General features: G+C 46.5%; 1 protein-coding gene across 3 annotated transcripts in view; it reads left to right on the top strand.

The window, feature by feature from the left end:
- col16a1 (collagen, type XVI, alpha 1) overlaps positions 1–21235 on the top strand; it is a 425594-nt gene that overhangs the window by 240145 nt on the left and 164214 nt on the right. For 2 of the 3 annotated variants that reach the window (XM_078237703.1, XM_078237701.1), the window contains 4 exons: positions 11540–11575; positions 12827–12862; positions 17332–17454; positions 20933–20977. In XM_078237703.1, coding sequence (XP_078093829.1) covers positions 11540–11575; positions 12827–12862; positions 17332–17454; positions 20933–20977 — 240 coding nt within the window. The remainder of the gene's footprint in view (positions 1–11539; positions 11576–12826; positions 12863–17331; positions 17455–20932; positions 20978–21235) is intronic. The other variant, XM_078237702.1, reaches the window with a different exon arrangement.

The raw sequence follows: 21235 nt of genomic DNA, 5'->3' as shown, positions 1-21235 counted from the left end.
TCTGCTTACCAGCTGCAGACCCGGCAAGATGTGGAGATGCCGGCGTTGGACTGGGGTAAACACAGTAAGAAGTCTCACAACACCAGGGTAAAGTCCAACAGGTTTATTTGGCAGCACAAGCCACAAGCTTTCAGAGCGCTGCTCCTTCATCAGGTGTTGTGTTCACAAACAGGGCATGTACAGGCACAAACTCAATTTACAAGATAATGATTGGGATGCGAGTCTTTACAGGTAATGAAGTCTTAAAGGTACAGACAATGTGAGTGGAGAGAGGGCCAAGCACAGGTTAAAGAGATGTGTATTGTCTCCAGCCAGGACAGTTAGTGAGATTTTGCAAGCCCAGGCAAGTCGTGGGGGTAACAGGTAGTGTGACATGAAACCGGCAAGAGTCAGGCAAGTCATATTAAATGCCAGCCAGCGAGGGGGGGGGAGAGCCATCCTCTGAATCAGGGACCCCTGGGGGGCAGAGGTCCTGCCAGCCAAGAGCTCCCAGTCAATGAGAAGCTGGCGCCAGTGGGGAGGCGGTGGATTGTCATTGAAGCCCAGACCACAAGTGAGTAGTCAGGGCTAGGAGTCACAGGTCACAGAGAGAGGATGCAGCAACAAGGGCATTGTGGGTGGCTATCAGTGGATATCCCTCCCAGGAGCCCGCAGGAACCCCGTGAGGGTTCGTTTGTCAGCTTCTCACATGAAGTCACTGCCCCCATTTAGATCTTCTATGGAGGGACCATGAGATGGGAGGTCACTAAAGGCTCAAACCCTTGGAGTGGAGGATGACTCATAATGGGATGGACAGTCCTCAAAAGAAAGAAGGAAATAGATTTGGTATTGATTTGTATTCCGCTAACTGAAGGCCTGAGATGGATAGAGAATGATGTGGATTATATATTATTATATGCCCTGTTTGTGAACAGAATTCCCACTCACCTGAAGATGGGGCTTGGGGCTCCGAAAGCTTGTGTGGCTTTTGCTACCAAATAAACCTGTTGGACTTTAACCTGGTGTTGTTAAACTTCTTACTATGGATAGAGAATCCAGAGACTGCACTTCTAGGCGTTAGAGCTCTTCCTTTTTCCCATTCTCTGTCTCACCCTCTTTCTCTCCCTCTCTCTCTCTATCTCTAGCTCCCCCTCTCCCTCTCTCTCTCACTCTCTCTATCTCCTCTCTCTCTCTCTCTCTCTCTATCTCTCTCCCTCCCTCCGTCTGTGTCAGAGTAAGCTCATATCCCAACCTGTAAGTTGATGAGTTGTGTCAGGCGGTGGGGACAGGGTGGGTTGTTTTCTGTGCCAGTTGAACGCTCAGTCTGTGTGAATGAAATTGCAGCATGTGAGAATTTGGAAAGAGGCCAGAGACAGCAGCTGGCGTGTCATGACACTGGCTAGTGTCCTTAGAGCAGACAGCATCTCCACATCTGGCTCTCTGCTGACTCGGAGTCTCTGAAGCCAGCTCCAGTGCATTTAGACCCTCTGGCTTTGCTGGATGATAATCCCCCAGCACAAAGCACATGAGATAATTGGTGGCTGATTGGGGCTGTTTACCCCACTCTGCTGCGGGTACCAGCCATGTTCTTAATGACCCAACACAGAATAGTTACAACAAAGAAAAAGGCCATTTGGCCCATTGTGCCTGTGCTGGCCCTCTGAGGGAGCAATTCACATATTGCCACTCCCTCTGCCATTTCCCCATAGCCCCAAGCCTTCACCACACTCTCAGACAATGCATTCCACTGTGAAAAAAAGTCATAAACCTCATGTCACAATTGCTTCTTTCGACAATTATGGTTTTCTGAAAGAAAATTTTATTTGGAAAATCAGTTGAACCTTATGAAGGGTGTCACCAATAGGATGGGTAAGGGGGAACCAGTGGAGGGAATTCATTTGCATTTTCAAAAAGGCTTTGATAAAGTGCCACACATGAGGTTATGATGTACAATTTGGGTTCATGGCATGCGGGTGATGTGTTAGCAAGGGTTGAGTTAATGATTAATGGACAGACAACAGAGAATTGGAATAAGTGGGACATTTTTGGGTTGGCAGGCCGTGACTGGCCACATGCATCAGTATCTGGGCTTCAGCTATTTACAATCCATATTAATGATTTAGATCAAGGAACAGAGTGTAATTTATACATGTTTGCTAATGATAGAAAGCTAGGTTAGAAAATACTTTGTGAGGGGAACACATGAGTGGCACGGTGGCGCAGTGGTTGGCACCGCTGCCTCACAGCACCAGGGACCCGGGTCGATTCTGGCCTCGGGTCACTGTCTGTGTGGAGTTTGCACGTTTTCTCTGTGTCTGCATGTGTTTCCTCCGGGTGCTCCGGTTTCCTCCAAAGATGTGCGGGTGAGGTTAATTGGCCATGCTAAATTGCCCCTTTGTGTCAGGGGGATTAACAGAGTAAATCCATGGGATGTGGGGATAGGGCCTGGGTGACATTGTTGTTGGTGCAGATTTGATGGGCCGAATGGCCTCTCTCTCCACCGTAGGTCTTCTATGATTCTATGAAAGAGGCTTCAAAGTATTACGGACAGGTTAAGCAAGCTTGCATGAACAGGGTAGATGGTAGATTACATGGTGAAGTGTGAAATTATTCACTTTAGAAGAAATAGGTATAAAAGTGAAGTTTTTTTTAAATGTTGGTATTCAGACAGAGCTGTGACCTTGTATAGAAAATTCATGTATAAGGCTTGGAATACTGTGTACAGTTCTGGTCACCCTATTATAGAAAGGATATTTTTAAACTAGAAACAGTGCAGAAAAGATTTACTAGGATGCTACCGGACTTGATGGTTTGAGTTATAAGGAGAGGCTGGGTAGACTGGGATTTTTTTCTCTGGAGCGTAGGACACTTAGGGGTGATCTTATAGAGTTCTATAAAATAATGAGGGGCATCGATCAGCGAGATAGTCAATATCTTTTCCCAAAAGTAGAGGAGTCTAAAACTAGAGGGCATAAGTTTGAGGTGAGAGGGGGGAGATACAAAAGGCTCCAGAGAGGCAGTTTGTTCACACAGAGGGTGGTGAGTGTCTGGAACAAGCTGCCAGAGATAGCAGTAGAGGCGGGTACAATTTTGTCCTTTAAAAAGCGTTTAGACAGTTACATGGGTAAGATGGCTATTAAGGGATATGGGCCAAACATGGGCAATTGGGACTAGCTTAGTGGTTAAAAACAAAGGGGCGGCATAGACAAGTTGGGCCGAAGGGTCTGTATCCATGCTGTACACCTCTCTGACTTTAAGTAATTAGGAAAACAAAGGTATGAAATATAGTGAATGGGAAGGGATTTGATCCATTGGGATTGTGTACAATGGGGAGTGAATGGAAAGAGATTTGATCCATTGGGATTGTGAAGAATGGGAGTGAGTGGGAAGGGGTTTGATCCATTGGGATTGAGTACAATGGGAGTGAATGGGAAGAGATTTGATCCATTGGGATTGAGTACAATGGGAGTGAATGGGAAGAGGTTGATCCATTGGGATTGAGTACAATGGGAGTGAATGGGAAGGGGTTTGATCCATTGGGATTGTGTACAATGGGAGAGAATGGGAAGGGGTTTGATCCAATGGGATTGTGTACAATGGGAGAGAATGGGAAGGGGTTTGATCCAATGGGATTGTGTACAATGGGAGAGAATGGGAAGGGGTTTGATCCAATGGGATTGTGTACAATGCAAAAGGTTTGGTCAATTTCAATCTGTTGAAAATTATCATGAGGATTCCTGGAGTTAGCCATTCTGAAGATGAGTTTGACTGTTGGCAGGCCGGGGCTGCGTGTCCTGCCTAGCCTGTTTTTGTATGGTGACTGCCTGGCAGCTGTGTAATCCTGTGCAGTTAGCTCTTGCCAAACCTTACAGTAAGAGAATGTGCCAAGTGACTGAACTTGAATGACTAGAGTTATTGAAATAGAGACGGAAACTCCTGACAAAAGTCACTACTTGATGAGTTTCATATGTTGAAGTTGCTCTCTGTGTAACAGAGGTTCAGTTGCCTGCTGCCTGGCTTGTGTTAGCACTCCGGAGCAAGCATTGAACGCACAGGCAGGGAGCCATTAAGTCAGCACATTGAGTGCTCCTCTGACCTTAACCTTCACTGCTGGGTATAGAACACAACGTTTCTGCAGACAGGCACAACCACACCCTGATCTCTACCGGTATTGCTTGAATCCCCAGTAAAATATTGCCCCCTCTCCCCCTGGCCATTCCACATGGTACATCTCTCATCTCCATTCCCTGAATCATTCCCTGAATAGACAAGGCAGACAACTGATCCTGTTAGCCACTGCAACTAAAAACATGATTGAACCCTGCATCACCGTCTGATAAAACTGTTCCGTACTCCAGGAACCCACTGGAATGCCAACATAAGACCCAGCTTCTTTGCTGCAAACCATTTTCCTAAACCTCTCTCCCCCTCTCCCCTCACCTCATTGCTCACTGCCAATGTTGGATGATGCGGAATTGTCTGAGGATTGTAGCATGGAACAGAGCACAGAGATAGGGGAGGCAGGGATTCAGCACCTCAATCAGAATCCTATACGTGTGGTGGTGGGGACCAGGAACCCGAGTAAGTCAGAAAGTATAGAGTAATAGAGAAACAAGATTAAATACAAGTTAGGACACAGTCAGCAGAATTGTGGATGAACTCTGGTTTATGCAGAATGCAAGTTGGGAGGGAATTCAAGAAAGCATTGGAATAATCAAATGTAGAGATAGCAAAGGCGTGGAGTGGAAAAGAGTTCCAGTGGCTGATGAACTGAGGCCTGGGAGGAAGAACAAGAACTGGGTCCACTGTCATTTGTCATTTATATTAATGATTTGGATGAGAATTTAGGAGGCATGGTTAGTAAGTTTGCAAATAACACCAAGGTTGGTGACATAGTGGACGGTGAAGAAAGTTATCTCCAATTGCAATGGGATCTTGATCAATTGGGCCAGTGGGCTGATGAATGGCAGATGGAGTTTAATTTAGATAAATGCGGGGGGTGATGCATTTTGGCTGATCGAACCAGGGTAGGACTTACTCAATTAATGGTAGGGCGTTGGGGTGAGTTATAGAACAAAGGGATCTAGGGGTACAGATTCATAGCTCCTTGAAAGTGGAGTCACAGATGGACAGGGTGGTGAAGAAGGCATTCGGCATGCTTGGTTTCATTGTTCAGAACATTGAATACAGGAGTTGGGACATCTTGTTGACGTTGTAAGGCCACACTTGGAATACTGTGTGCAATTCTGGTCACCCTATAATAGAAAGGACATTATTAAACTATCAAGGTTGCAGAAAAGATTTACTAGGATGCTACTGGGACTTGATGGTTTGAGTTATAAGGAGAGGCTGGATAGACTGGGACATTTTCCCCTGGAGCGGAGGAGACTGAGGGGTGATCTTCTAGAGGTCTATAAAATAATGAGGGGCATAGATCAGTTACGTAGTCAACATCTTTTCCCAAAGGTAGGGGAGTCTAAAACTAGAGGGCATAGGTTTAAGGTGAAAGGGGAGAGATACAAAAGGGTCCAGAGGGGCAATTTTTTTATACAGAGGGTGGTGAGTGTCTGGGACAAGCAGCCAGAGGTAGTAGTAGAGGTGGGTACAATTTTGTCTTTTAAAAAGCGTTTAGAGAGTTACTTGGGTAAGATGGGTATAGAGGGATATGGGCCAAACGCAGGCAATTGGGACTCGCTTAATAGTTTAAAAAAAGGGCAGCATGGACTAGTTGGGCCGAAGGGCCTGTTTCCATGCTGTAAACATCTATGACTCTATGACTAACCCAGAGGTAACGATACTGGAGTGCGATGAGAGGCTGTTGCTGGGATTACTCTGGCTATGGTGGCACACACGGACTCGTACACACACACATGCACACACACATGTTGAGATTCCTTGCTGAGTTATAAGCCTGCTGTTACCTGGATAAGTTCCAGCATTTTTTGCCCATCCTTAATTGCCCTTGAACTGAACATTTCAGAGGGCAGTTCAAGAGTTAACCGCATTGCTGTGGTTCTGGAGTCACACGTAGGCCAGGCCGGGTAAGGATGGTAGATTTCCTTCCCTAAAGGATATTAGTGAACCAGATGGGTTTTCACAACAATTGATGATAGTTTCAGGATCACTATTACTGAGACTCATTTCAATTCCCAATTTATTATTTGATTTAAATTTCGCCAGCCGCCACATTGGGATTTGAACCCAGGGTATTAGACTGGGCCACTGGATTACTAGCTCAGTGACATTACAGTTATGCCACCACCTCCATATCCTGAGCAATGGATAAGCGAGAGCAAGATAGCTCCCAGGTGGGCAGGAGAGAAATTCCTGCTTGAAATTCCATGTTGTGCCCATGTCTTAACCCACACCAATGGACAACCTTATGATCATCACAGGAGAAGTGTTCAAACACAGCATCAATCATGCCCCTGTTGTTAGCTGTGATATGGGAGTGGTGGAGGAGGCTGGTGAGTTAGAATGTGTTAAACAAGGAAAGGTAGTGAATTGATGGGATTGTTGAGGGCAACGTGTAATCAGCCTAAACTGGAAAAGTTCCCAAAGTTATTTTTATCGGCTCCTTTGGTCGTTTCTGATGCAATCATTCTGGCAAGTTAAAACTGGTTGGATTGATGTGAAGCACAACTCCGTCATGATGCCAGCAAATTTCCTTTTGTTTATTCTTCATTGTTTTTATTCCATGTTTAGCTGAGCGCTGATCCAAGCAAAACTTTCCAAGTGGGAGAGGTTCCAAAGATGGTGTTGAATTCCAGGCTCTTGTGAGCCAGTCTCGTCAAATCGCTCAATCGGTTTTAGCTTTGCATTAATCTGCGCATGTTCTGAACTTGCTCACTTTGGGTTATGCGTTAGGAGACATGGTGACAGTTTTGCTGATCCTTAAACTCAGCGCTGAATCATTGAGAATCTCCTGCTATTCCTGCATTCTTCCTCAACTTTTTCTCCTCTTTTCACCCCTTGACATCACTATCAACATCCTGGGGGGTTCCCATTGACCAGAAACTGAACTGGACTGGCCACAGAAATACAGTGGCGACAACAACAGGTCAAAGGCTAGGAATCCTGCGAGGAGTAACTCCACAAGCCTTTCCACCATCTACACTGTCTACTGACCTGGATGAGTGCAGTTCCAACAACACTCAAGAAATCGACAGAATCTAGGGGAAAGCAACCCGCTTGATTACTACCCCTTCCACAAACATTCTCTCCCTCCAGCACCGACGCACAGTGGCAGCAGTGTGTAACATCAAGAGACTGCAACAACTCACAAAGGCTCCATAGGCAGCACCTTCCAAACCCACAACCACTTCCATCAAGAAGGACAAGGGCAGCAGATACACGGGAGCACCACCACCTGCAAGTTCCCCTCCAAGCCACTCTCCATCCTGACTTGGAAATATATCACTATTCCTTCCCAGTCGCTGGGCCAAATTCCTGGAACTCCCTCCCTAACAGCACAGTGGGTGTGCCTACACTACATGGATGGCAGCGGTTGAAGAAGCAGCTCACCACCGCCTTCTGAGGGGCAATTAGGAATGGGTAATAAATGCTGACCTAGCCAGCAACACTCACTTTACAAGAATTAATTTTTAATAAGGTAGCCCGTTACCTATGATAAGCTTGTTGCTGCTGCTGCTTGCCAAGGTCCCCATGCCTTACTCTTTCTCTCGTGCTCTCTCACTGGGATGCCCACTTTGTCCCCACTCGCTTTAGTGGTCAGAACTCAATATGTGGTGTATCACATGATCATATTAGCATGGATAGAGGATTGGTTAACTAACCGAAAGCATAGAGTGGGGTAAATGGGTGTTTTTCTGGTTGGCGATCAGTGACTAGTGGTGTGCCGCAGGGATCATGTTGAGACTGCAATTGTGTACAATTTACATAGATGATTTGGAGTTGGGACCAAGTGTAGTGTGTCACAATTCGCAGATAAGATGAGTGGCAGAGCAAAGTGTGCAGAGGACGCTGACAGTCTGCAAAGGGATATAGATAGTCTAAGTGAGTGGGCAAGGGTCTGGCAGATGGAGTACAATGTTGGTAAATGTGAAGTCATCCATTTTGGTAGGAATAACAGCAAAATGGACTATTATTTAAATGGTAAAAAATTGCAGCATGCTGCTGTGCAGAGGGACCTGGGTGTCCTTGTGCATTAATCGCAAAAAGTTGGTTTGCAGGTGCAGCAGGCAATTAAGAAGGCAAATGGAATTTTGTCCTTCATTGCTACAGGGATGGAGTTTAAAAACTGGGAGGTTATGTTGCAGCTGTATAAGGTGCTGGTGAGGCCACACCTGGAGTACTGTGTACAGTTTTGGTCTCCTTACTAAAGAAAGGATACACTGGCACTGAAGAGGGTGCAGAGGAGATTCACTTGGAACTGCATTCATCCAGGCCAGTAGACTGTATTCCATCACACCCCTAAGTTGTGCCTTGTAGATGGTGGAAAGGCTTGTGGAGTCAGGAGGTGAGTTACTCCCCGCAGGATTCCTAGCCTTTGACCTGTTGTTGTCGCCACTGTATTTCTGTGGCCAGTCCAGTTCAGTTTCTGGTAAATGGGAATCCCCCAGGATGTTGACAGTGATGTCAACGGGTAAAAAGAGGAGAAAAGGTTGAGGAAGAATGCAGGAATAGCAGGAGATTCTAAAGGTTTCAGCGCTGAGTTTAAGGATCAGCAAAACTTGTCACCATGTCTCCTAACACATAACCCAAAGTGAGCAAGTTCAGAACATGCGCAGATTAGTGTCCTGAGATGCGTAGGTTAGAGGAATTAGTGGGTAAATACGTAGGGGCATGGGGTTAGGGCCTGGGTGGGATTGTGGTCGGTGCAGACTCGATGGGCCGAATGGCTTCTTCCTGCACTGTAGGGTTTCTATGATTTCTATGATTAATGCAAAGCTAAGATCGATTGAGCGATTTGACGAGACTGGCTCACAAGAGCCTGGAATTCAACACCATCTTTGGAACCTCGCTCACTTGGAAAATTTTGCTTGGATCAGCGCTCAGCTAAACATGGAATAAAAACAATGAAGAATAAACAAAAGGAAACTTGCTGGCATCATGACTGAGTTGTGCTTCATATCAATCCAGAGTTGAGAGGGTTGGCTTATGAGGAGAGACTAAGTAGACTGGGGCTATACTCATTGGAATTCTGAAGAATGAAGGGAGATCTTATAGGAACATATAAGATTATGAAGGGAATCGATAAGATAGAAGCAGGGAGGTTATTTCCACTGGCGGGTGAAACTAGAACTAGGGGGCATGGCCTCAAAATAAGGGGGGAGCAGATTTAGGACTGAGTTGAGGAGGAACTTCTTCACACAAAGGGTGAGTCTGTGGAATTCCCTGCCCAGTGAAGCAGTTGAGGCTACCTCATTGAATGTTTTTAAGGCAAGGATAGATACATTTTTGAACAGCAAAGGAAATTAGGGGTTATGGTGAGCGGGCAGGTAAGTGAAGCTGAGTCCACAAAAAGATCAGCCAGGATCTTATTGAATGGCGGAGCAGGCTCGAGGGGCCAGATGGTCTACTCCTGCTCCTAGTTCTTATGTTCTTATGAATGCAGCGGTTGGCCCATTATTTCCAGATGTGAGGTGAATCAGCAAGTTATGCAGAAATTTCCTGAGAATCTCATTAGAATCAGCAGAATGTAGAAACCAGCCGAAAGGAATGAAATCTGCATAAATACTAAAGTGCATCTTTCAGCCTGCCTTGATACGTGAAGATTGCATATTGAAGCGAACAATATATCATTTCTGTACTTTAGGTGGAATGCGTTGAAGGATTTGTAACCACAGAGGGTTTTCCAGTTTAAAAGTAATTTATTCCAAGACTACAAAAATCCATTCGAAAAGATTGCAAAAACACTGAGGAGAAGTTCAGAAAAACTTTTAAAGAAACATGACTTTGGGCTCTTGCAGTGTTTCGGACTTTATTTGTAAATTTTGAACTAATCCAGTGGGTTGTGAATTCTGGAGTTCCATGTGAGCTAGCTTTGGAGCTTTGTTACTTAGCAACGCAGGGATTCAGGGAGTCCGGCAGAACCATTGGGCAAAATCCCGGAACCCCAGTGGAGAGAAGCTTCCCGGATCCAAGAGGAGCCACTTGTAGCGGGCTAGCTGCCAGTTGCAGGAACTGTCTCTGTGCCAGGATTGGGCAGAGGGGGCTGCCTCTCTCCCAGGATTGAACAGAGAGGGACACTGTCCCTATCCCAGGATTGGACAGAGAGAGGCTGGCCCTCTCTTGGGATTGGACAGAGTGGGATTGTCCCTATCCTAGGATTGGACAGAGACCCTCCAATCCTGGGATAGGGACAATCCCAAGTAACTTTAACCTGGAGTTCTGAGACTTCTTACTGTGCCCATCCCAGTCCAATGCCAGCATCTCCACATCATGGCATCCTAGGATTTGGACAGAGAGGGACTGTCTCTGTCCCAGTATTGGACAATTATCCCTGGGGTAACTGAATCTATGAAACCCTGAGGAGCCATGGAACAGCGGAGACATATATCTTTGCTTTAATGGGAACTGTACGCCCCCCCCCCCCCCACCTCCCCCTCCACCACCCCCCCACCCAGGAAGCGGCACGGTAGCACAGTGGTTAGCACTGCTGCTTCACAGCTCCAGGGACCTGGGTTTGATTCCCGCCTTGGGTCACTGTGTGTGTGGAGTTTGCACATTCTCCTCATGTCTGCGTGGGTTTCCTCCGGGTGCTCCGGTTTCCTCCCACAGTCTAAAGATGTGCGGGTTAGGTTGATTGGCCATGCTAAAATTGCCCCTTAGTGTCCTGAGATGCGTAGGTTAGAGGGATTAGTGGGTAAATATGGAGGGATATGGGGGTAGGGCTTGGGTGGGATTGTGGTCAGTGCATAGTCGATGGGCTGAATGGCCTCCTTCTGCACTGTAGGGTTTCTATGATTTCATTGCTCTGTGACCCAGCCTGGAATAACACACTCTTCTGGTGCTCATTAAAGGTTAATGTTAAAGCTTATTTATTAGTCACAAGTAGGCTTACATTAACACTGCAATGAAGTTACAGTGAAAATCCCATAGTTGCCACACTCCTGTGCCTGTTCGGGTACACTGAGGGAGAATTTAGCATGGCCAATGCACCTAACCAGCATGGCTTTTGGACTATGGGAGGAAACCGGAGCACCCGGAGGAAACCCCTTATGTGAAAACAAGGGTTTCTTATTAATGAATAATATCACATTCAAGCACTCCGCTCCAGTCTCTCCTTCCTTATGAAATCCCTGCAAGATTTCTTGTGGTTTTTTTTAACTGTCACTTGTAAAGTACCATCATTAATCAGTCTCACCCGCCACCAGAGGTGATCACAACTCAACACGTTTCACTGGATAAATCGTTAGAAAGAGTGATGGTGGTAATTGTTGCCACATGTTTCTGCCTGGTTTGCAATGTTCTCAGGAATGTACACAGAGGTGTAGAGCTGTCAGAGCTTCCAGAGAGAGCGCTGGCCTTGTCTGTGAGTCACCTGTACTGGCAAATATTATCTAACAATGAATTCTCTCTTCAAATACAAACCTAGGGCGTGTCTGGGTCTCCAGGAACACAGGGTGAGAAGGTAAGATATATAAAAACACCTAACTGCATCCGTATCCCTGCCTTAGTAAGATTGTGGAGTATTTACTGGGATCAGAAGTCGGGATTTGGGTGATGTCGGGTACTTATTGCAGGTGGGGAGGGCCCCATATTGGGGTCACGCGCAATCCGGGCTTTATTGAGGTCAGAGGTCAGGTAGTGTTTGTTTTTAGATTTTAAGTTACAATTTATTTATTAGTGTCACAAGTCGGCTTACATTAACACCACAGTAAAGTTACTGTGAACATTTCCCAGTCGCCACACTCTGGAGCCTGTTCAGGTACACTGAGGGAGAATTTAGCACGGCCAATGCACCTAACCAGCACGTCCTTCGGACTGTGGGAGGAAACTGGAGCACCCGGAGGAAACCCACACAGACACAGGGAGAACATGCAAACTCCACACAGACAGTGACCCAACATGTGAATTGAACCTGGGTCCCTGGCGCTGTGAGGCAGCAATGCTAACCACTGTGCCAAGTGGTGTGGGGTAGTTATGGGAGTGGAGTGAGTATTTATTGGGGTCAGAGGTCAGGTGGTGTGAATGTTGGGGTCAGGGGTGGGGTCGGTTGGGTTATTTATTGGGGTCAGAGGTCAGGTGGTGTGAGTGTTGAGTCAGGGGTGGGATGGGGTCGGGTGGGTTATTTATTGGGTCATGATGTGGAGATGCCGGCGTTGGACTGGGGTTAATACAGTAAGAAGTCTAACAACACCAGGTTAAAGTCCAACAGATTTATTTGGTAGCAAATGCCACTAGCTTTTGGAGCGTGCTGCTCCTTCGTCAGGTGGAGTGGGAGATGTGCTCACAAGATGAGCACATCTCCCACTCCACCTGACGAAGGAGCAGCACGCTCCGAAAGCTAGTGGCATTTGCTACCAAATAAACCTGTTGGACTTTAACCTGGTGTTATTTATTGGGGTCAGAGGTACGGGTCACTCAGCACTGTCTATTGCTGTCTATCTTTATGGCCTAATTTGTCCAGTTGCTTTTCTTGACGTGTTCCCACTCTTCTCATGTCCCACAATGTGGACATCACATGTTCACATGTCCCACAATGTGGACAGGGCGTGTAACTAGCTGCTGACTTGGAGATTTTCCAGTTTTAAAAAAAGTGCGGTGAGTGTTTGGCCGGTTGGTTGTTGTTAATTTGGACTCCATCCCAGACAATGTAATCTTCTAAAAGGATATATATATGTTCCATTATCCGCTGAATCTCTGTTTAACTTCCACACAGGGTGACACCGGCGATCCTGGTCTGAAAGGAGAGAAGGTGAGCTCATTAACTGTTGAAAGCCAAACATTCCTTTCCGCCAGTCCGTCATGGGAAGAGTCAGTTCCCATTCCAGGAACAGGAACATTCCTCTGCCCGATGCGTCACATCCTAGAGCCACAAGTAGACCACGATATTGTCCAAATCTCCATGGGGGCGGCAGGAGAGTTATTTTGATGCAAGGAGTTGTTTTAATCTGGAATGTGCTGCCTGAAAGAATAATGGAGACAGTTTCAGTCACAACTTTCTAAAGGGAATTGGGAAAACGTGGATTAATAGGAAAGATTTGCAGGTCTATGTGGAGCGAACAGGAAAGAAGGATTAATTAGACTAATAAATGGAGCTGACACAAGCACAATGGGCCAAGTGGCTTCCTTCTGTGATGGATCATTCCACGATTCTAAGGACTGAATCTAACCCTTGGGTAAATGTTGCTGAACCCTTCACCATTGCATGACAGGCACGTCCAGATTTACTCGTTCAGCCAGCCTGGGTGCAGATTCAGTGGGTCCCTGCGATCTGAAACCCGCTCCTCGTGAGGCTACGGTAACCCCAATCTGTCCAAGAACCCTGATTCTGATGAATTGGGGATTGGGAATTTTTGTAAAGTTTGAGTCTGTGGTTTGAGTTGATCAGATAACTGGACCTCAGAAGGTCCATTAAACCAGTTCTGTACAGGTTAAGCAACTGACCTCACTTATTAACACCCAGAGTAACTGACAGCAGCAAAGATATGGGGGAAACACTGTTCTGTTGCAGCAGTAATTTTGAAACTCCTGTCAAGAGCATATGCTTAGAGAATTAGTTGCTCCATCAGTTTTTCTTGCTGCTGACTGTGTTACCACAGGATTCTGGGAGGAAATTGGCAGCTGATATTTAAATATGAAGCAGGTTTATAAATCAGAGGGGAATCCATTTGTTAGAATATCCTTTTAAGGACAGGGCTCTTATTACCATAAAGACCAAGTTTTTTGATTGATTTGATTTATTATTGTCATATGTATTGGGATACAGTGAAAAGTATTATTTCTTGTGCGCTATACAGACTTGACATACCGTTCATAGGGGAGAAGGAAAGGAGAGTGCAGAATGTTGTGTTACAGTCATAGCTAGGGTGTAGAGAAAGATCAACTTACTGCGAGGTAGGTTCATTCAAAAGTCTGATGGCAGCAGGGAAGAAGATGTTCTTGAGTTGGTAGGTACATTTTTGTATCTTTTTCCCGATGGAAGAAGGTGGAAGAGAGTATGTCCGGGGTGCCTGAGATCCTTGATCATGCTGGCTGCTTTTCCGAGGCAGCGGGAAGTATAGACAGAGTCGATGGATGGGAAGCTGGTTTGTGTGATGGACTGGGCTTCGTTCATGATCCTTTGCAGTTTCTTACAGTCTTGGACAGAACAGGAGCCATACCAAGCTGTGATACAACCAGAAAGAATGCTTTCTATGGTGCTACTTTGTCATGTGAGAATATAGAAACCATAGAAACCCTACAGTGCAGAAGGAGGCCATTCGGCCCATCGAGTCTGCACCGACCACAATCCCACCGAGGCCCTACCCCCACATATTTTACCCGCTAATCCCTCTAACCTACGCATCCCAGGACTCTAAGGGACAATTTTTTTTTTAACCTGGCCAATCAACCTAACCCGCACATCTTTGGACTGTGGGAGGAAACCGGAGCACCCGGAGGAAACCCACGCAGACACGAGGAGAATGTGCAAACTCCACACAGACAGTGACCTGAGCCGGGAATCGAACCCAGGATCCTGGAGCTGTGAAGCAGCAGTGCTAACCACTGTGCTACCGTGCCGCCAAATTGCACCATGAAATATGGCAACGCACATTTTCCTGGGATCAGGAATCATATTCATTATTGGTGGGATAGTGGGAGTTTCAGATTTCCAGCCACCTTCTCATCCTCAGCTACTTTCCTGAATAGAGTAGGGCTCTGCTCAGACTCGCAGAGAAGTGGAATTGAGCCCCAGTGCATTTGCCTGGAATCTTACCATCGTTCACACCAGCAGGATTTTCCCATCCTGCCGCAATGAACGGAGATTCGGCTGGCCGCCAAATTCTCCGACCTCACTGCAGCAAGAGCGTGGCGTAAACGGCAGGTAAGATTGCACCGCTTGTGTCTGTCTGCACAGTAGAAGTGACAAGTTACATTCCAGAAACAGAGGGTAAGTCAGGGGATAGTAAGAGTGGGGGAATTAATATCATTGAAAAACCCTCTGGGGAAATTTAAGGGTCTAAGCTTGACAAATCCCCAGACCCTGGCCTACATTGTAGGGATCTGAAAGAGATAACTGCAGAGCTAGTGGATGCGCTGGTTAAGATTTTCCAAAATTCCCTCGGTTCCGCAATGATCCTAACAGATTGGAAGTAAGGAAATGTAACCCCGCGATTCAGGAAAGGAGAGAGAGAGAGAGAGAAAACAGATTACAGTCATCGGAAAAGTGGTGGAGTTTATTATTTATAGTCTGAACATAGCACTTGGAAAATCAGAGTATGATTCGAACAAGTCGACCTGGTTTTACAAAAGGGAAATCCTGTTTGACACATTTAGTGAAGCTTTTTGAGGATATAATGAGTAGGATAGATAAAGGGAAATCAGTATAGAATCATAGAATCCCTACAGTGCAGGAGGAGGCCATTCGGCCCATCCAACCTGCACCGACAATCCTACCCAGGCCCTAAGCCCTTAACCCCCTGTATTTATCCTGCTAATCCCCCTGACACTAAGGGGCAATTTTAGCATGGCCAATCAACCTAACCCGCACATCTTTGGAGTGTGGGAGAAAACCAGAACACCCGAAGGAAACCTCATTTGATTTTTTGATTTGATTTATTATTGTCACATGTATTAGCATACAGTGGAAAGTATTGTTTCTTGCTCGCTATACAGACAAAGCATACTGTTCATTGAGAAGGAAACGAGAGGGTGCAGAATGTAGTGTTACAGTCATAGCTAGGGTGTAGAGAAAGATCAACTTAATGCAAGGTAGGTCCATTCAAAAGTCTGGTGGCAGCAGGGAAGAAGCTGTTCTTGAGTCGGTTGGTATGTGACGTCAGATTTTTGTATCTTTTTCCAGATGGAAAAAGGTAGAAGAGCGAATGTCCGGGGTGTGTGAGGTCCTTAATTATGCTGGCTGCTTTGCCGAGGCAGCAGGAAGTGTAGACAGAGTCAATGGATGGGAGGCTGGTTTGGGTGATGGATTGGGCTATATTCACGACCTTTTGTAGTTTCTTGCAGTCTTGGGCAGAGCAGGAGCCATACCAAGCTGTGATACAACCAGAAAGAATGCTTTCTAAGGGGCATCTGTAAAAGTTGGTGAGAGTTATAGCTGACATTCTAAATTTCCTTAGTGTTCAGAGAAAGTAGAGGTGTGGACCCACACAGACACGGGGACAACAGGCAAACTCCACACAGAGAGTAACTAAGGCTGGAATTGAGCCCGTTTCCCTGGCATTTTTTGGCAGCAGTGCTAACCACTGTGCCACCATGCCACAGTAGATGTAGTGCATCGGATTCGATATGATGTTAAGTACACAAAAGGTTAAGACACAAGATAAGGTCAAGCTATTGAGGGTGATAAGTTAGCACAGATAAAGGATTGATTAATGGACAGGAAACAAAGAGTAGGGATAAATGAAACATTTGGCAGACTCTGACAAGGATAACCACTGGGCCCTTAACTATTGGCAATCTATATTAGTGACATAGACAGGAGATTTTGAACAAGGGATTCTCCTGGGAGACAGCAAGCAACTCCCCGCAGAGTGAGCCCACCCGCCTATTGCAGCAAACTTATATATATAAGTTTGCTGCAATAGGCGGGTGGGCTCACTCTGCGGGGAGTTGCTTGCTGTCTCCCAGGAGAATCCCTTGTTCAAAGGCACTCAGTGCCCAATCAAGGGACTGGGCATCAGGAAGAGGGGGGCCCACTGGCCGTTGCTGCCTTCCCCACAACCATCCCTTCCTCCCCAGCCTCTGCCATCACTCTTCATTTTTGGGTCTCTTGGAGACCCTGGTCTTTGGGTGGGTGCGTTACTGACAGCCATGGCCTCCCTGGTGGTGCTGTTGAACAATGAAGAGCTGTTGACTGCTGATTGGCTGGTAACTCTTTGTGGGCGGGGCTTCCACTATGAGGTCCTCGATGGTGGGGAAGGTCTGCCTCTGGCCAGTGCATGAGTGGCACTTCATTGAGTGGACCTGCCTGAAAGGAGGTGACACGGGACTCTCACCAGCTCACCAAGTGAGAGGCACCCCCAATGCCTCCATTGGACACCCCCTATAGATACTCCCAGCTACCAATCAGCACCCACTCAACAAAGCGGTACACAGGCCTGTGGAGCTGTTGTCCAATCACTTTCCTGTTATTTTGATGGGGGTGCTGGGCGGCGGGCGAAGGGGGGGGGGGGACTGGATTACTCACCATCTGAAACATCTCACCTCTTTTCCGTAACGTAGGGCGAATCTTGTAAGGTCTGTCCACAACTCCCTGATGAGTTTGGAAACATTGTTGGACTTCCGGGATCACCGGGAGTAAAAGGTGACCCAGGACCCCCAGGAGCAGCAGAACCCGGACAACCTGTGAGTATCCACAATATAACACCTCAGTTCAGAGAGGCAGCAATGTTGCTGTGAAGGAATAACCCCATCCTTGAATTGCGTTTGCTCATTGGTTATGGGAAAGTTTGGGATTATAGTAACAGATTTTATCTCCAGATCTATCACACTGCCTCACCTTGATCTAAACCTCATGTATTAATTGATATGTCAGCTGCATGATCATGCCAAACGCTCAGTAAGCAAGTCTGCTTTGAAATCCAGTTGAAGCCCTAGACCATACGATGTAGGAGAAGAAGTAGGCCATTCGGCCCATCAAATCTGATCTGCCATTCAGTGAGATCATGACTGTTCTGATATAGTCCTCAACTCCACTTTCATAGAATTCCTACAGTGCAGAAAGAGGCCATTTGGCCCATCGAGTCTGCACTAACTCTCTGAAAGAGCATCCCACCCAGGCCCTCCCCTCTGCCCTATCCCTGTAACCGTATGCATTTACAATGGCTAATCCATCTAATCTACACATCTTTGGAGTGTGGGAGGAAACTGGAGAACCTGGAGGAAACTCACATAGATACTGGGAGAACATGCAAACTCCATACAGACAGTCAGAATTGATCCCGGGTCCCTGGCACTGTGAGGCAGCAGTGCTAATCACTGGGCCACCGTGCCGCCCTATTTTCTTGCTTCAGTCCCATAACCCTAGATTTCCTTACTGATTAAAAATCTGTCTGTCTCGGCCTTGGAAGTTGAGTTGAAAATTCCCTTGGTCTGGGCTGCTTCAGAGCTGGAGTTTCAGGTACAGATATGCTCACTGAATGGAAAACCGCTTCGCTGCACGTGTTACTGTTTGACTGTGTTGGATAATCCAGGATTATCTCCTCTGCCCTGGGTATTGGAGCTGCGTTTGACTGACACTTGGACCTGCTCTGTGATGTCATTTTTTTAATCAGTCCATGGTATTTTTGCAATCTCCAATGATCAGAATAAAACAGTCACTCAAATCAGTCACCCAAAAACAAGATGGCTCTTGTGTGTGTTTGCACATACTCGGAATCAAGGTCAGTAGTTGCTGAAGTAACCGTGTGAACCAATACTGGCACAGATCAGCCGTTTAGACCATGGGGTGGTCATTTGGAACATTGGCGTTGCCAACTGTGGCTGCACTAATTCCTGGAGACTTTATCACCACCTGATCATCTGTCCCCTCATACATGCATTCGACACCTCAAGTGCCTGTTCCTGAAGCTTCCCAACTTCTCACATCGATTGGATGATTATTGACCATTAATCAATCAAGCAGCATTTTCCCATCTCCAATATTTTTACTAAAGAACCATAGAATGCCTACAGTGCAGAAGGAGGCCATTCAGCCCATCGCGTCTGCACCGAATCTCCAAAAGAATATCTTACGCAGGCCCACTCCGTCCTGCCCTGCCCTATCCCTGAACCGTGCACATTTGCTATGGCCAATCTACCTAACTTGCACATCTTTGGACTGATAATGAATAAACAAAAGTGTTCAACAAAAACGAGAGGGAAAAAAAATCCGAGAATTGTATTCAGTGGCCATGGGACTTTTCTCCGGAGTTGCTGAGATCAATGTCCTGGGATTATTCCTCTATTCCTGGTTACTCAGGGACAATCGGGGAAAAGTTATACCTGAAATGCGGGACTGCCTGCCTTTATTGCCGAGAGCGATTTTGAATCTTGTTGACAAGAAACTAAATCCTGCGAAATTAGTTTTTGGGCAAATCAGCGCAAAGTTCCATCACCTCCTGGTTAAAATAAGAGAAATCATAGAAACCCCACAGTACAGAAAGAGGCCATTCGGCCCATCGAGTCTGCACCAACCACAATCCCACCCAGGCCCTACCCCCATATCCCTACATATTTTACCCACTAATCCCTCTAACCTACGCATCTCAGGACACTAAGGGGCAATTTAAGCATGGCCAATCAACCTGGTTAGGTGGGTCCTCACTCACTGTTCACAGAGCCTCCCGTTACATTTCAGCTCTTGATAAGACCAGGACAGCGTATTCAGAATCAAAGCTTACTACGCGTCAGAGAGGCAACATTAATTATTTTGGAGAGCATGTTACGCAGACTTTTAAACTGATGAGTTCCTGACCCCGTGTTCCTCACTGTGCCTGTGAGCATGTGTAGGGATCACCTTGTTCTTGCTTCAATTCACTTACTCTGAATTCCCTCAGAGCTCTAAGACAGAATGTCAAAGGTTCCAACCTCGCTGTGGCCTCTCAGTATCCCAGCTGCCGCCTTCAGAATAAGAGGTTAATGAGCGGTGAGGGGTCAGTTTAAGGCTCACACTCGGACATGAGCACAGAACCTTGTCCGATACTCCAGTGTAACACTGAGAGAAAGCTGCACTGCCGGAGGTGCTGAAACACCAAACTGAGGTCTGGTCAGCTCGCTCAGATTGATGTTAAAGATCCTGTGCCATGGCTGGGAAGAAGAGCGGGAGAGTTCCGGCTAATATTCATCTCTCAATCTGCACCAGAGAAACAGGTTAGCTGTCTGTTATCATGTTGCTATGTGGGAGTTTGCCTGGGTACAACTTGTCGCCACATTTCCTACATTAGAACAGTGACAAGACTTCAAAAGTACTCTGCTGGCTATAAAGTGCCTTGGGATGTCTTGACGTTGTGATGGGCACTATATAAATGCAGGCTTTGTCAAGAGGATGCTCCCAACATTTGGGAGACGGCTCTACTCAGTACTCGCTGGTGGAAGGACTCTCCTGGGAGGACAGTGGTAGCGCTTTAGGGATATCCTCAAAGCAACCCTGAAGAGGTCAAACATCCCCACTGATGAATAGGAGCCCCTGACTTGTGAGCAGCAGAAATAGAGAAAGTTCGTTCAGGTAAGGCATTGAACGCATCAAGAGACTTCATCAGGAACATACAGAGAGGAAGTTGTGACGTCAGAGGGAGTGCATAGACCTCTTCCAGTGACCTTTCAAGCACCAGCTATCCCACACTAATGTCAGGCAACTGGGGGAGATGGGAGTGACTTTATCTCTTGGACTCCCTGAAATTTGAAAGGCATGCTGGGACATTTAGCCATTCTCAGCTCGATTTTACAGATCACTTCAATCAGTCAGCCTTTTACTCCCTGTTAGTGCTTCTGATGAGTGCCCACCCGAAATATATCATGGAATCAGTGCAGGAGGCAAATGTCCCCCAACAACCCTCTCCCTGCTGCCTCTGTATATCAATTCAATGTCTCTATCTGAAGAGAAGGAGGGAGTTCTACCAGAGGCTTGGCCAGCATTCCTCCCTTGACCCATATCACTACATAAAAACAGGTTCTTTGTTACTCATTCACTGTTTGTGGGGTCTTGCTTTGCACAGATTGGTTGCCATCTTTGTCTGAGTAACTGCAATTGTGTTTCAAGCAATAATTGATTCGCTATAACACTGATTGGGGTGTTTTGGGAGTGTGATAAATTGCCATTTCAATATAAATTCTCCCTCTATAGGGCCAACCTGGAGCACCAGGTCTACAAGGTTCAAAGGGAGAAAAGGTAAGTCGCTGAGTTGACAATATCTACCTCAAAAACTGCACTTCAGCAAACACATTGTTTAAATCAAACACGGTTGAGCAGTACAGGAACAACGTGGTTATTGTGATTGACCAGAAATCCAATTCCAATCTCCTGATCCAGAGCAGCTGACTTCGCATCACAGTCCAGCCCTGTGAGGATATCTCAGACAGACAGATGCCGCAGCAGACATGTACTGTCTATACAACATTGGCAGGGCTTCCTCACTTTGTCCATATC

Source organism: Mustelus asterias, chromosome 21 (genome assembly GCF_964213995.1).
Source record: "Mustelus asterias chromosome 21, sMusAst1.hap1.1, whole genome shotgun sequence".
Taxonomy (NCBI): domain Eukaryota; kingdom Metazoa; phylum Chordata; class Chondrichthyes; order Carcharhiniformes; family Triakidae; genus Mustelus; species Mustelus asterias.
Note: the sequence above shows the minus strand (reverse complement) of the source record. Positions and strands in the feature narration are given on the sequence as shown.